Source organism: Hermetia illucens, chromosome 4 (assembly GCF_905115235.1).
Source record: "Hermetia illucens chromosome 4, iHerIll2.2.curated.20191125, whole genome shotgun sequence".
Classification (NCBI taxonomy): domain Eukaryota; kingdom Metazoa; phylum Arthropoda; class Insecta; order Diptera; family Stratiomyidae; genus Hermetia; species Hermetia illucens.
In genome coordinates this window covers 138,399,071-138,412,979 of record NC_051852.1, presented here as the reverse complement: position 1 = coordinate 138,412,979, position 13,909 = coordinate 138,399,071, and the positions used below count along the sequence as shown (strand labels likewise).

The 13,909-nt window shown below is 45.6% G+C and overlaps 1 protein-coding gene across 1 annotated transcript in view; it reads right to left on the bottom strand.

The window, feature by feature from the left end:
- The window catches only part of LOC119654363 (matrix metalloproteinase-2-like), a 529,164-nt gene that overhangs the window by 36,980 nt on the left and 478,275 nt on the right, over positions 1-13,909 (bottom strand). Inside the window, exons 4-5 of the mRNA XM_038059709.1 lie at positions 4,701-4,847; positions 4,497-4,639 (exon numbers count right to left, since the gene is read on the bottom strand). Coding sequence (XP_037915637.1) covers positions 4,497-4,639; positions 4,701-4,847 — 290 coding nt within the window. The remainder of the gene's footprint in view (positions 1-4,496; positions 4,640-4,700; positions 4,848-13,909) is intronic.

The following is a 13,909-nucleotide window of genomic DNA, read 5'->3' as shown; positions in this document are numbered from 1 at the left end:
AAAAGGATAAAAAGAAACAACGGACTCCGGCGCCAGAGACACGTCTGTCCAAAAAACAAGGAGGCTGCCAACCCAAAGCCAGTAGCGGAAAAAACGAGGAAACGAAGAAGGACTAGACCGTCGGCTCTGCTCATTAAGCCGACGGAAGGCAAGACATTTGCGGAAGTCCTTAGTGAAATCCGCTACAGGATGAAACCCGAGGAGAACGGAGCAGAGGTGTCTTCGATACGGAAAACGAGGAGTGGTGGAGTTCTCGTCGAACTGGGCCCAAAGACGACCAACAAGAGCACGTTGTGCGAAGCGGTCAAGGGGCTATTGGGGGAGAAGGCTCTTGTTTCCAGCCTAGAACCCATGTGCTCTCTGGAAATACGGGATCTTGACTGCCTCACAGAAAAGGTCGAAGTAGAGGAGGCGCTAAGGCGTGAATGTCCAGAGGTAACCAATGCCCGGGTAGCTATTACCTCTGTAAATGCTCGAGGCCAAAAACTTGCCGTGGTGGATGTCCCCGAGCAATATGCGAGGAAACTCCTTAACAGCGGGAGAATCAAAATCGGATGGGTAGTATGCAGGGTACGAATGCGGATAGTCCCCACCAAGTGCTACAGGTGTCTGGACTATGGACACACGTCAGCAGCTTGCAAGGGTCCGGACAGGAGGACAGCATGCCGGAGATGCGGCCAAGCGGGTCATCAAGCGAAGACTTGCAAGGAAAGCGAGAGTTGTGTTCTCTGCAGGGATCGTGGTGCGTCTGGCGAAAGCGTCGCACACACTGCGGGCTCGGGACGGTGTCCGATCTTCAGGGCGGAATTGGAGAGGGCTAGGGTGCGAACACCATGATCCGCATTTTGCAAATTAACATGCACCGGAGTGCAACCGCTCACCAGTTGCTAGCGCAGTTCGCTGCGGAAGTAAATGCTGATCTAGTGCTGATTAGCGAGCAATACCGAAACAAGGACCCGTCCTCATGGTATCTGGACTTATCGGGCACCGCTGCCATCTGGGTTCGGGACGACGTTCGACTTCGTGTTCTTGCCGAAGGCCGGGGGGACGGATTTGCCTGGATCCGGTGTTTAGGGATAACGTTTTTTAGCGTTTACTTGACACCGAATGAGTCGATTCCGGACTTTCAACGCCGGCTTGATGCTCTGGAGGACGCCGTTTCGAGCACGGAGGGACGAATCCTGGTTGGCGGTGATTTTAATGCCAGGGCTCTTGAATGGGGCATGCCTCAATCAGACTCCAGAGGGAAACGGATTCTGGAAATGGCGGCGAGAACCGGGCTCGTAATTTTAAACACCGGATCCACGCCAACGTTTCGGCGCTCAGGTTGTGAAGGAAGCATTCCCGACATAACTTTTGCGTCGGAATCTCTGGCATCATCGGTGGACGGGTGGCGAGTCCTAGAAGACTTCTCGGCAAGTGATCATCAGTACATTGCGTTCGAAGTGTTTGACGCTACTTGCCGGCGAGCACCAACACGACGTTCCCCCTGCGTGTGGAATGTCGCGAAGGTGAACATCGGAAGGCTCGTCGAAGCTCTTGGAGCAGGTAGGGCCGCGCTGGGGGGCACTCCGGGGGGTGGTGGTGTCGCATCTGACACCGTCGTAAATTCAGTGATGAATCTGATAACGACGGCGTGTGAGGCTTCCATGCCCCGGAGAGGCCCCAGGCGCGACAAGCCTTCTATGTACTGGTGGACGGCGGAAATTGCCGACCTACGGAAGGAGTGTCATAAGCTCCGCTGTTTGGCACAACGTTTGTACGCCAACGAGGAGGCATGTGCCATAAAGGCACAATATAGATCAGCAAAAAGGAGACTCCGCAGCGCTATAAATAAAAGCAAAGCTCGCGGCTGGCAAAATCTTGTTAATGAGGTGAATGATGACCCGTGGGGACTTGGCTATAAGCTTGTCACTCGGAAAATCGGGGCTCTGCGGAAGCCCTGCATACTGAGCACCGACCAGATGGACCGCATTGTGCGGGCATTGTTCCCCAGACACCCTGTACGGGTTGATGTAAACAGCGCGGAAAGCGTCGTGGATTGCCCCCTTTTCACAATGGGAGAACTCGAAGAAGCGGTTCTCACTATGAAAAACAGGAAGGCGCCAGGTCCTGATGGCATCCCGGCGGAAGTTTACAAACTGGTGTTCCACCAACGGCCAGAATTGCTGCTCGAAGCGTTCAACGCGTGCTTGAAGGAGGGCATTTTTCCTTCTCGCTGGAAAGTGGCCAGACTCGCGTTGATCCGTAAGGGTAAAGGAGATCCGGAGCTCCCGTCTGCATACCGACCGCTGTGTATGCTTGACACGGCCGGAAAAGTGCTCGAGAAGCTCATCAGGGGTAGACTCGCTGAAGCGATCCGTGCTGGCGGGGACTTATCCGCAAGGCAGTTCGGGTTTAGAACAGGGAAATCTACAGTGGATGCTGTTATGGAGGTCGTAGATGCGTTTAATCGAGCCGGGGCGCACAGCCGCCGATCTCGACGGATTGTGCTCCTCATAACGCTTGACGTCAGAAATGCCTTCAATTCCGTAAGATGGACAGATATGCTGGGCACACTAGAGAACTCCTTTCACGTGCCAAGTTATCTCTTGCGGATATTGAGGGATTATCTGAAAGACCGCTCCCTGTTCTATGAGACGCTAGAGGGCCAGAGGAGGATGGAAATCACGTCGGGAGTAGCGCAGGGATCCATCCTAGGGCCGGACCTCTGGAACGCTTCCTACGATAGTCTGCTGAGACTCGATATGCCTGAAGAGTCGCGCCTGGTCGGTTATGCAGACGACGTTGCGGCACTTGTTGCCGGACGCACTGTTGAACAGGCGCAAAGCAGACTTGGCATATTGATGCGACGGGTAAGCGGATGGATGACTGCTCACGGTTTCAACCTTGCGCTGGAGAAAACCGAAGTAGTCATCCTGACCAGAAGGAGAATCCCGACTTTGCGTCCCATATCGATCGGCGAGTTGACTATAGAGTCAAAACCAACGGTTAAATACCTTGGTTTAATGCTCGACTCGAAGATGAGCTTCTTCGAGCAAATCAAAGCAGCCGCGGACAGGGCTGCAGCAGGAGTCGCGGCCTTGAGTCGGCTAATGGCGAATGTGGGCGGCCCTATATCAACTAGGAGACGTCTCCTCATGGGAGCAACGCAGTCCGTCCTTCTCTATGGTGCGGAGGTGTGGGCTGATGCCCTTGACAAGGAGGTGCATCGTAAACGCCTAGCTCAAGTGCAGAGGCGGGGAGCTTTGCGAGTGGCGTCTGCTTATCGCACTGCCTCCGAACCGGCTGTGATGGTGATTGCGGGAGTGATCCCCGTTGCCCTCCTTGCCAAGGAGCGCAAAGCTATCTATCGCCGTAAGGGTGAAAACTTAAGAGAAGTGGTTGCCCGTGAAGAACGTCAACGCACCCTTAACGAGTGGCAAGTTTCTTGGCAAAATGAGCCAAGGGGCAAGTGGACTGCGCGGCTCATCGACAAATTAGACCCGTGGTTGAACAGAAAGCACGGTGAGATTGATTACTTCCTTACCCAACTTCTAAGTGGGCATGGAGGTTTTCAGTCTTACCTGCACAGGGTTGGGAAGGCGCGATCTCCTGATTGTGTGTTCTGCAATAGAGTGCCGGATGACGCTGAACACACCTTTTTCTCTTGCGAGAGGTGGGATGGCCTCCGCCAGCAGCTTTATGCAGACACAGGGGAGCTCTCTCCAGACAACATTGTCAGAGAGATGCTGAAGAGCGCTGGCAGCTGGAATCGTATTGCGCATTATGTTCGGGCTCTTCTTACTACGAAGAAGATTGAACTCGACCGGCAGACGGATCGGACGGTAAGGGGTTCCCTGAACTAACAACTCCCTTCCTCCCCTCCCCTCCCGTTGGTGAAAGGAATTCCCTGACTTGAAGGCTCCCAAAGCCGGGAGAGCGGGAGGGCTAGCCCGAAGTAATGTGTCAAACGGTTCCAGGCTAGTTCTCTGATGACAGGGAGGTGTTTAGTTGGTAGTCCGCCAGCGTGCTGTTGCGGGAGTCCAACACTCTGTGCGTAAACGCATTCACCTACCCTACTCCAAAAAAAAAAAAAAATTCCCTACTTAAAGACGGCAGAGGTAAGGTATATTTGGCATCCACTGAAGTGAATATCAAGCGTACACTAGGTATAGAAAGATGCTTTCATTTAAGGATGGGAGCATGTGAATGCATATCTTCAATGTTTGCATTGTTTATTTCTTGAGAATTTAGGTCCATGTTGTCGGATTTGTTAAGGTCTCTACCCTCTCTGAATGAGGAGGAGCAAGGGTTCTATCTAGATTGCTTAATCGTATCGACCACTAACTTCTTTGTGTCCAACCTATGTGTAGATAAGGGTACTTAAAATTGAAATTCTGAAGTGGCGAAGTAGACTTTGAATCACCAAAATTAGACTATTTTCGGGTTATTTATAAACTGGCTTTCAATAAAATTATTGAATAAGTATTACAAATAATTCAGCTACCACTTACCATCTTCTGAAGGTTTTCCATCTAAGTTCCATCTTTCGTCAGCATCAAAATGTGCGTCACCTCCTCGATCACTGCCAGGATAAAATGCATGTGCTAACACCATTCCTGGTCCATCGAAGTCATAACCATCACCGTGATGACGTCTGTAGAATAGTATTCCAAAAATATTAGAGGCGGTTAACATGGAACAATTCTAGATTTTACCTAGCAAATAGGACTTGTATGTCCGCCTTATCACTGTATACTTCTCGAAATGTTAACTTTGAATTTTGTGCCCATACGCTTAAAGCTTCGGTTAAGACTCGTCTTACTTGGCCGGCATCTAAGTCGGTCATAGTTTGATTTACTAAGCTGTAAAGGAGAGAAAAAAATTGATGTTTAACATACTGATATTAAATTGTAAGAAAATTTAAATAGTTATTCATATAGGAGATATTCCGTTGCTTAATCTATGAATTAAAAGGAGTCCAAAATAATATTGAACAGTTCAGCTTAAGTAATATCCAGTTTCTGAAATAGCCGAACAAGAAAATGATGATGAAATGAAAATTTGAACCCTACCTTAGTTGTCCTTAAGTCTATCAAGCATGAGGAAGAAAGGCGCCCTTAGCTTCAAATTGAAGACTGAGCCCTAGCGATTAACATAGTCGATAAGGAAAAGGAAGAGTTCCAAGGATGGAATTAATAAAATAATATTTGATGTGAATGATTAGTGAGAGTTGTCTAATTTTGGGACTGGAACACTTTTGACAGGTTCTCGGTAACAGGTGACTTCTTTGGCTACTCGAAAGTGCTTGAGACCATAAGTTGACAAAGGAATGCTGTAAATCCGGTGGCTCTTAAAGTTGACTTTTTAAAAATTCCCTTTTGGTTGAGCTGGAGGTCCCCCTCTGGTTCCGCGGTTGAGGGTTTGTGGAATGGCTTCCACCTACTAGTACAAACGTGTAATGAACCATAGTTCGACCGATAGCAACATTTCCTAGCCCCACGTTGGGCGCCATTTTAAATTAATCTTCATATGAGGTGGTATGGGACCACGAAAGAAACGGTTAATTCTGGTCATCTCAATGAGCTATAGCGAAGTAGTTTCTCTACTGAAATTTTTTTTTCGTTTAGCGACAGAAGGAAACAAAAATTTTGATCAATGTAGTATGTAGTATCAAAAGTGATACGCAATGTTTTATTGAACAGGACTCGTACTCCACAATTGGTGACTGGTGAACATAATTTGAAAATTCACTCGAGGATACAATTACCGAAAAATTGACCCGATCGTGAACTTTTTGATTTAGCGTCACAAGGAACGGGCAATATTATGCATTATTAGGCTGTTCCCAGCATTGAGCTCTAATTTTTCTCACAAGATAGCGATACGATTTGCTGTTGCCACAGCGGACTTCGTAAAAAAGGCCAGAAACGTACAAAACCATGCGCTTGGGTGTCCCCAACAATTACCTCAGCTTATGTTCAAGCGCTAGATAAGAGTTTGGATTTTAGGTTTCCGCTCCCGAAGCGCAAATAGTATCTCGAAATCGAGGGAAAGAGTTTGGTCACCGTCACCGTCACCGTCCGTTGTAGACTTGGTCCGGGTTGAGTCGAGAGGCCCTCAAATCACTATCTAGGATATCCTCGTTGGTTCTTAGGTGGTTTGCCACCGATTTGGATATTCAGTTACAACCGATTCATCGAAAACAGTTCTGAAGTGATTCCATGAAGGCTCTTGGTAATCATTTGGCATTTCTCTTAAAAGCTGCCTCCCAGGAGCTCTCAAAACGAGTCTATATTACTCGCCAAACGTATTTAGACTTAACTTTTTTAAGCCTTTCACCTTTCACCTTCTATCATGCGCGACTGCCACCTTTCATCGTTTTAGAAGACGAGATTGAAGTTATTTTCTGAATATGTGAAGTCGTCATTTAATCTGGATCACATCCGTTCGGATGAAAACAAATTAAGTAAGATCTTCCAGAAAGTGGCGGACATTCCGCAAAATCCCCCACGCTACATATGCTCCTCTCCGAATTAGAACTTCCCGGCAACTCCTCAGGCAGATACGAACACTCGCAGAAACAACCATCACTGATGACGATGATCTATGAGGTAAATCTGATCTGCTACTCCCAAACATTAGTGCTGGACTGCAAAAGATAAAGATGTTCAAAGGTTATAATCTCGAAGGGTAAGCAACTGTTGCAGGCGAGCTTGTCCCTGTGGATCTTTCTGCCTTCGCCATTACATTGCAGCATTAGCAGACGATAACCGGGTAGCGAAGGAATTAATAGCATTACGACTCAGCACGATCAGCGTACCACTCTGGCTAGGAAGTAATGGAGGTTTTGGCCAAGGACGTTCAAAGTAGAGGATACACAGTCAACAAAGGAGCTATCTCAACTTCTTGTGTTCACTCTCATAGCTTGCTTTCGCAAAAGTGTCATATTCTTGCTTCTTTAGGCAAAAGAGGTCGGCGGTACCATTCTGGCTGAACCATTCCCGTCAAATTCTTAATTGCAGGCTTTATAATCTCGCTGTTTTCAAACTAAACATCAAGAGATAGAAACCGGAGGGCCAAACTCCTACTTTTCTTGCAACCAAAGCCTAGCCAATTACCGCGTTCGTCACGAAGACCGTGACGCGATGTCATTACTCATAGCAGCTTATCGTTGCTGTTACCGGCTATTATAGGTGCAAGCTTGTTGTCTCTGCGCGGCTTCGTTTGTTCCTTGTATAATAAAAATGTCTCACTTCCCTACATGCCAGCATGTTACAAGATCCATACAATTAGCCCACCTATCTTTGGGCGTCCACGTAGGCTTCTCAGCTCTTGTTGTCAAGCCGCCAACGAAAAATTTCATATGTGAAAGTAAGGCATTATTCGAACATCCGTCAGCCAGTAGATCAGCTCGTATTCAAGGCAGACGGAATATGGTGAATCACAGGCGACAGTCATTTATATGGCCGTACGATGTCAAATCAATAACCACTACCTATCATTGTGGATTTACTAGAGGATGTCAAAGAAATGGTATTCTTCGCAATCAACAGTCGCAACACAGTTGAACCACTCCCACCGTATCATGAACCATCTCCTACGAGATCTTCCACTCGCTGTGTATTAATTGGAAATATTTTTATCATTTTTGATAACCACGATCAACATTTCCTACATAACTATTCTCTGTCTTGCTACAAACAAAGTTATCCACCAACCCAGACAAAAATGTCTTCGACAAGAGTGCGATATCTCGTCAACAGGGTCTCAGCAGTAGGTGCCAGGCTTTCAAAGACGGAAGCGCCTGTAGAACTCTGTCGGCTGCTAGGAATGCTCAATTTTTGCCACCGCTATCCCTGTCAAGAACAGGTGGATCATCCACCTAGTATGGACGAAGTAGAAGCTGCAAAGCAGTGCTCGACAGCGTTATTAAAACTTCGTTCTTGACGCAAATATCACATTACCTTCGAGGAAGTGGATAACGAGGCAGCAGATGTGTCCTCGTGCAAGTTGCCACCGAAGCTCTGACAAGAGAAATACACCACTTAATCAAGAACTTCAAACTGTACTTTAGATTTTGAACAACGACCGAAATGTTAAACCCTATCTACTACATGTTTTATGTAAGCTAACTTGTATAACCTGACTCATCCCAGCGTGAGAGCTTTAATGAGCCTGCTTTGCCAGAAGTACCTCTGGTCGGGCTTAGCGATCCCAGGTGTGATAACGTTCCAAATTGCACCGACACAGCCACAGGTGCCTGATTTGGCTACCTACATATCGATCCAATAAAGTTGCTACAGGGGTTACAATATTGCGGAACAATCATTGACTGATTTTCCAGGTGGCTTTTCGTCATCGTTACCTGAACAACATACTGCGACCGTCAGCAATGCCGCTGCTTACAGGAGATTTGTGTTTACGGCTAACCGCTCACTTTCATATCGGATCAAAGCTAAGTTATTTCCCCAAAATGCATTCTAACGATGAAGTATCATCGGTTGTCGAGCGGCATGGTTGAACGTTTTCAGCAAACATCCTGGACGTTCCTTAGCCCAATTTGCCGCGGACATTCCTCCTTGGTCCTCGAATAACCTTCAGGGAGTGTTTTCAGGTGACATCATTCGAAATGCTTTTGCGGAACTGTGTTCTATTTACCAGGCGAATTCTTCGTTTCATCTTCCTACAAGGAATCGAACCCTTCACTCTCCGTAAAAGACTTGCACCGCCTCTCCAAAGCTATCAAGTGAACTCTAACATGCAAAGACCGTGCAGAAATCTTTCATCTTTATAGAATTACAGAAATGCTAATATGCCTTTTAAGGTGTAGAGTTGATGCGAAACGGCTGCACAGCTGCACTTTTGCCATTGGGGTCAAGGGCTATCGAAGTCGTGGAATCAGCGCAGACGGTAGATCTTTCGATGCACAGCTCCTCGTCTTTATCACTCCCTCGGAGGCTATCACTACAAATTCAGACTCGTCACTTCCAGATCTTCAGTTTAGGGGCCCCACTCTATAGGAGTGAACACTGAAGCCATCCATAACACAACCCTCCGCGACACCTATAAGAGGGAAATGGATGCCGCAATAACTGCAGTCAACAGAGGATCTGGAGATGAAGCATCAACAAATGATCTTCACAATCACCTGAAGAACGTTATCATGGATACGGCCACAAAGATACTTGGCCCCAGCCGCAAAAGGAGTCGGAACGGCTGGTTTCACGATGAATGTAAGGTAACTATGGAGCGGAAGAATGCTGCATACCGAGTAATGTTGCATTCTCAAAGAACGCGCGCACGCGCAGAGACTTATCATGAATTCCGTCGAGCGGAGAAGCGACTTCACAGACGGAAAAAGAAAGTCTGGGAGAACCAACAAGTCTGTGAACTAGAAAAGTACAGGGAGCAACCGCACCAGGCGCGCAAGTTTTACCAACAAGTCAGCAGGATGAAGCCTTATATACCTCGATGCTCATCCTGCCGAGACAAAGAGGGAAATCTAATTTCCGACAGAATGGGCATATTAGAGCGATGGGTTGAGTACTTTGATGAGCTACTGAACAACCAGAACATCGGCGAGTTGGAGGTCCCGCCAACTGAAGACGACGGACAAATACTGTCAAGTTTAGGAGAAACAGTCCGTGCAATTCATCGGTTAAAAAATCATAAGTCGCCAGGAGCCGATGGAATTACAGCCGAATTGGTTAAATATGGAGGCGACCAGTTACACCAAGTGGTTCATCAACTTGTGCTCAAGGTATGGGACAGCGAATCAATGCCTGACGATTGGCAACGAGGCATTATCTGTCTCATACATAAAAAGGGAGATATCACACAGTGCAGCAATTATAGAGGTATCACGTTGCTGAGTACTATCTATAAGATATTCTCCACTATCTTGCTAGGCCGGATAGCCCCATACGCCCAGAACATCATTGGCTCATACCAAAGAGGCTTCACTCCAAGCAAATCAGCAACAGATCAGATTTTCTGTCTGCGGCAAGCGATGGAAAACTGTTGGAATATGGACAACAGTTGCATCATCTGTTCATCGACTTTAAAGCCGCCTATGATAGTATAGCCAGGGTAAAACTGTACACGGCCATGAGAAAATTCGGTATCCCGCGGAAATTAATAAGACTGACTAGGCTGACCCTGACCAATGTGCGAGGCCAGATAAAAGCAGCAGGATCACTCTCAAGAACACTCGACATCAACAACGGTCTACGACAAGGGGATGCCCAATCATGCGTCCTCTTTAACCTAGCCCTCGAGAAAGTGATCCGTGATGCTGAGGTAAATGCAAGAGGTACGATCCTCTTCAAGTCCACCCAACTACTGGCCTATGCTGACGATATCGACATCATGGGAAGAACCACCCGAGACGTTCAAACTGCCTTCATCCAGATCGAGCAGGCGGCGACTGGCGCGAGATCTTGGGCTGCACATCAATGAAGGCAAGACAAAATATATGGTGGCAACGTCAACACCGAAGACGAATCAACCAACAACATCAAACCGCACTGGTCAAACACAAACACGAAGAAGAATAAGGATAGGAGAATGCAACTTTGAGACCGTTGACAATTTCTCCTATCTAGGGTCGAAAATCACAACCGATAACAACTACGATTATGAAATCCGCGCACGATTGTTGTCAGCCAACAGAGACTATTTCAGCTTACAAGGACCGTTCCGCTCGAAACGTCTCACCATAGGGTCAAAGCTCTTACTGTACAAGACTATGATCTTGCCAGTCCTCATGTATTCCTCGGAAACTTGGGTTCTTAGCAAGAAAAATTGCGAACTCTTGGCCGCGTTCGAGAGAAGAATCATCCGAAGAATTTTTGGCCTCCTACTTGAGGATGGACGTTTCCGTAGCCTACACAATGACGAAATCTATGAGCGATACCATGACCGTCTGGTTGTGGATAAAATCCGGCTCAATAGGTTACGGTGGGCGGGTCACTTAATCCGTGTGGATGAGGATGATCCCATCCGGAAAGTCTATAAGGGCAATATCTATGGTAGAAAAAGAAGACGAGGCAGACCCTGCCTAAGATGGAGCGATGGCGTAGGTCAGGACGCCAGACAGCTTTTAGGGATATCGAATTGGTGGACCTCGGCGCGAAACCGGGATGTCTGGAGTTCCTTATTAAGGCAGGCCTAAACCGGATACCGGTTGTTGCGCCGTTGATGATGATGATGACTCAATAGGAGAATATTGACAGGTTACGCTATCTTAATTTGTAAACAGCATTAAAGGGGAGTGTCTGAGGCACTTCCGCCGCTCAAATCGGTTTTACACCGAAAGTAAAGACCTAAACTAAGGTCCGTCTTACCGTCGGAAACACGCTCTTTGTCTCATTATCTGAAGTTTCCCTGCGGAAAATGGTGAAAAGGCATCTGCAGGCTGCCTTGAACTTCTCCCAGAAAAGATTTTGGAAAAGTAATCCGTTTGCTATTGGCGACTCGATACGCTTTTATGTTTATCCTGATCAAAATGGATTAACTTACTCAGATGGTTTGGTAGCCCATCCCATGACTAACTTCTGAGAGCCTCGTGCAATTTCATTGTGGGTCATTTCCAAACTGGTATATGCTGCTGGTAGTAGAGTAATTCAAAGTTCCTGTAAAAAGGTGGATATAGATTGACAAAGAAGGGGAAGGATCACGGTTGACACTACAGAATAGCATTGAATTTGGAGTCCGCAAATGAATCCCGAATAGAAATTTGAAGATGTGCCAAATTTAATTTATGTTTACGCCTGAGACGTGTATGAGTTTAAGTCAGAGATCTTTGCGGTCTTGATGATTTCGCTTCTTTGCATTTTTTGCACTCCCATATATATGTATGTATACAGTTCAGACGGTCCAAAAATTTCCACATAATTCCTCATATGTGTAGGTTCTTTCTTTTCAAATATGTACATACTATTAAAAGCCACTTCATCTTAATCTATTTACTTAGTACCGGAGGAAGTTTTCATGAGTTCAGATGTTTTGATGCTAACCCAGTGGTAGCGATATACAGAAAATGGTTGTCCAGATCCCTGCACTCTAGATAGAAGGGAAGGGGGCACACTAATAATAGGACCAAATCTCCTTTATTATAGAAACAATTTTAATCATGAAAATAGTTAACTAACAATGAACTAACAACTGAAGTAATCTCCTTTTGCGTCCACTACTGTTGGAAACTATTATAGTTTGAAATATCCATAAAATTCAAAAACCCAATTGAAAGATAAATTTTCATTTAGCATGCAAAAGGGAAACCTCCCTTAAACAATACAATTCCGAATAGACAAAGCTTTCAATTACGTAGCCCAGATGAATGAAATGGACAATCTGAAATACGTTGAAATTAAATTTTGCCGATAAAACCAACCACACTATACAGTAGTGATGCTAGCGGCAGTAGTTCTTGATTAATTTCTTTCAATCTTAATTAAATGAATCCATTTAAGAATTTCACATAGCTGTACGGGTGGAGAAAACTCAGACGAGGAAATCTGAATATTCAACAGTTTTCGTCAAAGGACGGAGATCAGGGACTTTCATCCTTCTTTCTTAACTGTCTTCTATTTAAACACCTTATATGATATATGCCATTTACCATGTACATCCCGAGGGTAGAATACATTCAATCGTAGATATACACTCGCAAGGAATACCCAGGGAAAGTGCTAACTCCCAGTATACGTGAAAAAGAAGAAAATCGCATAACGCGATTTCCATTTTAATAAAATCACTCGAAACTAATCCAAAGTGTAATTTAATCTCGAAAGTATCTCCAAATTAGTTCCGGAATTAACATAAGACATGAATACTAAAGTGTAAACTTTCTTGAAAGTTGCCAACGAGTCAAAGTCAGGGTAGTCGTTTGCCTGGTTGCCAAGATGCAACATGGTGGTTCCTGGCCTCGAGGTTCTTTGAGAATTTTCCAGGAGGCGCGACGACGACGTCCTTTGGCTCATTTTCGAAGCGAAATGGATGGGAAGTGTGAACGAACAGGTTAACAGATGGTTTCCAAAGGAATGAGAGGTGGCGCACTTTTTCACCAGACTCAGGACTTTACGATTTGGCTGGGAAACAGAGGAGCCTTCTAAAGTCTGTTGCTCCTCTAGCTGGTTCATAGATACAAGGACGTAGTCCCGATGGAACAGTGTCTGGATTCTTGCTAGCATTGCGAAGTTGTAATAGTTTTGTTTGGTAACTTTCAAGGATGTTTTTTTTCCTGCAGCCTCTTTGTGTCACGTAGAAATTTGTAGCTGGATGTTGGTAAACATATCAGGAAATTGGGCACTGTGCAGCATGCATTGGTAAAGATAAGGATATTCAGGTTGCTGGCGTGATAGAGAGAATGAAACTAATAAAAGTTTTCCGGAAGTTGTGGGTAGCCGATTAGGGTTCATGGCTTTCGTAATGAATCACATTTGAATTGCTAAGTCCTCCAATTTGAAACTATTACCACGGATATAATAAGAGTCCTTTAAGGCCATTCGAAGGATTCTAAATCTTATAGCATGGGGATATAAAAAATCATTTTCCAAATTATTTCGCACCCTGATGACAGTCTAGTCATAGTTATGTGTTGCCTTTCATAGGAAAGGTCGGACAACGTATAACCCTATTCCCCCTTACGTGAACATTATGACTTTATTCTAAATAGGTTACGTTCCTGGTAACGTAATATACATGCCTTAGGAAAAGTTTCACTGGAAAGGATAAAATATTGCAGGTATAACATTTTATTGAAAAATTTTATATACACAAGTTTTTGGGGAGAAAATATTTTGATAAATACGTTTTATGGGAGTGTTATGGGCAAAGTTATGGCTTCATGTGTTGTTGATAGGTATATCAAATGATGTGCGAAAATATTCCTATGTGGACCTTCGTGGGCGTTTACCTAGAT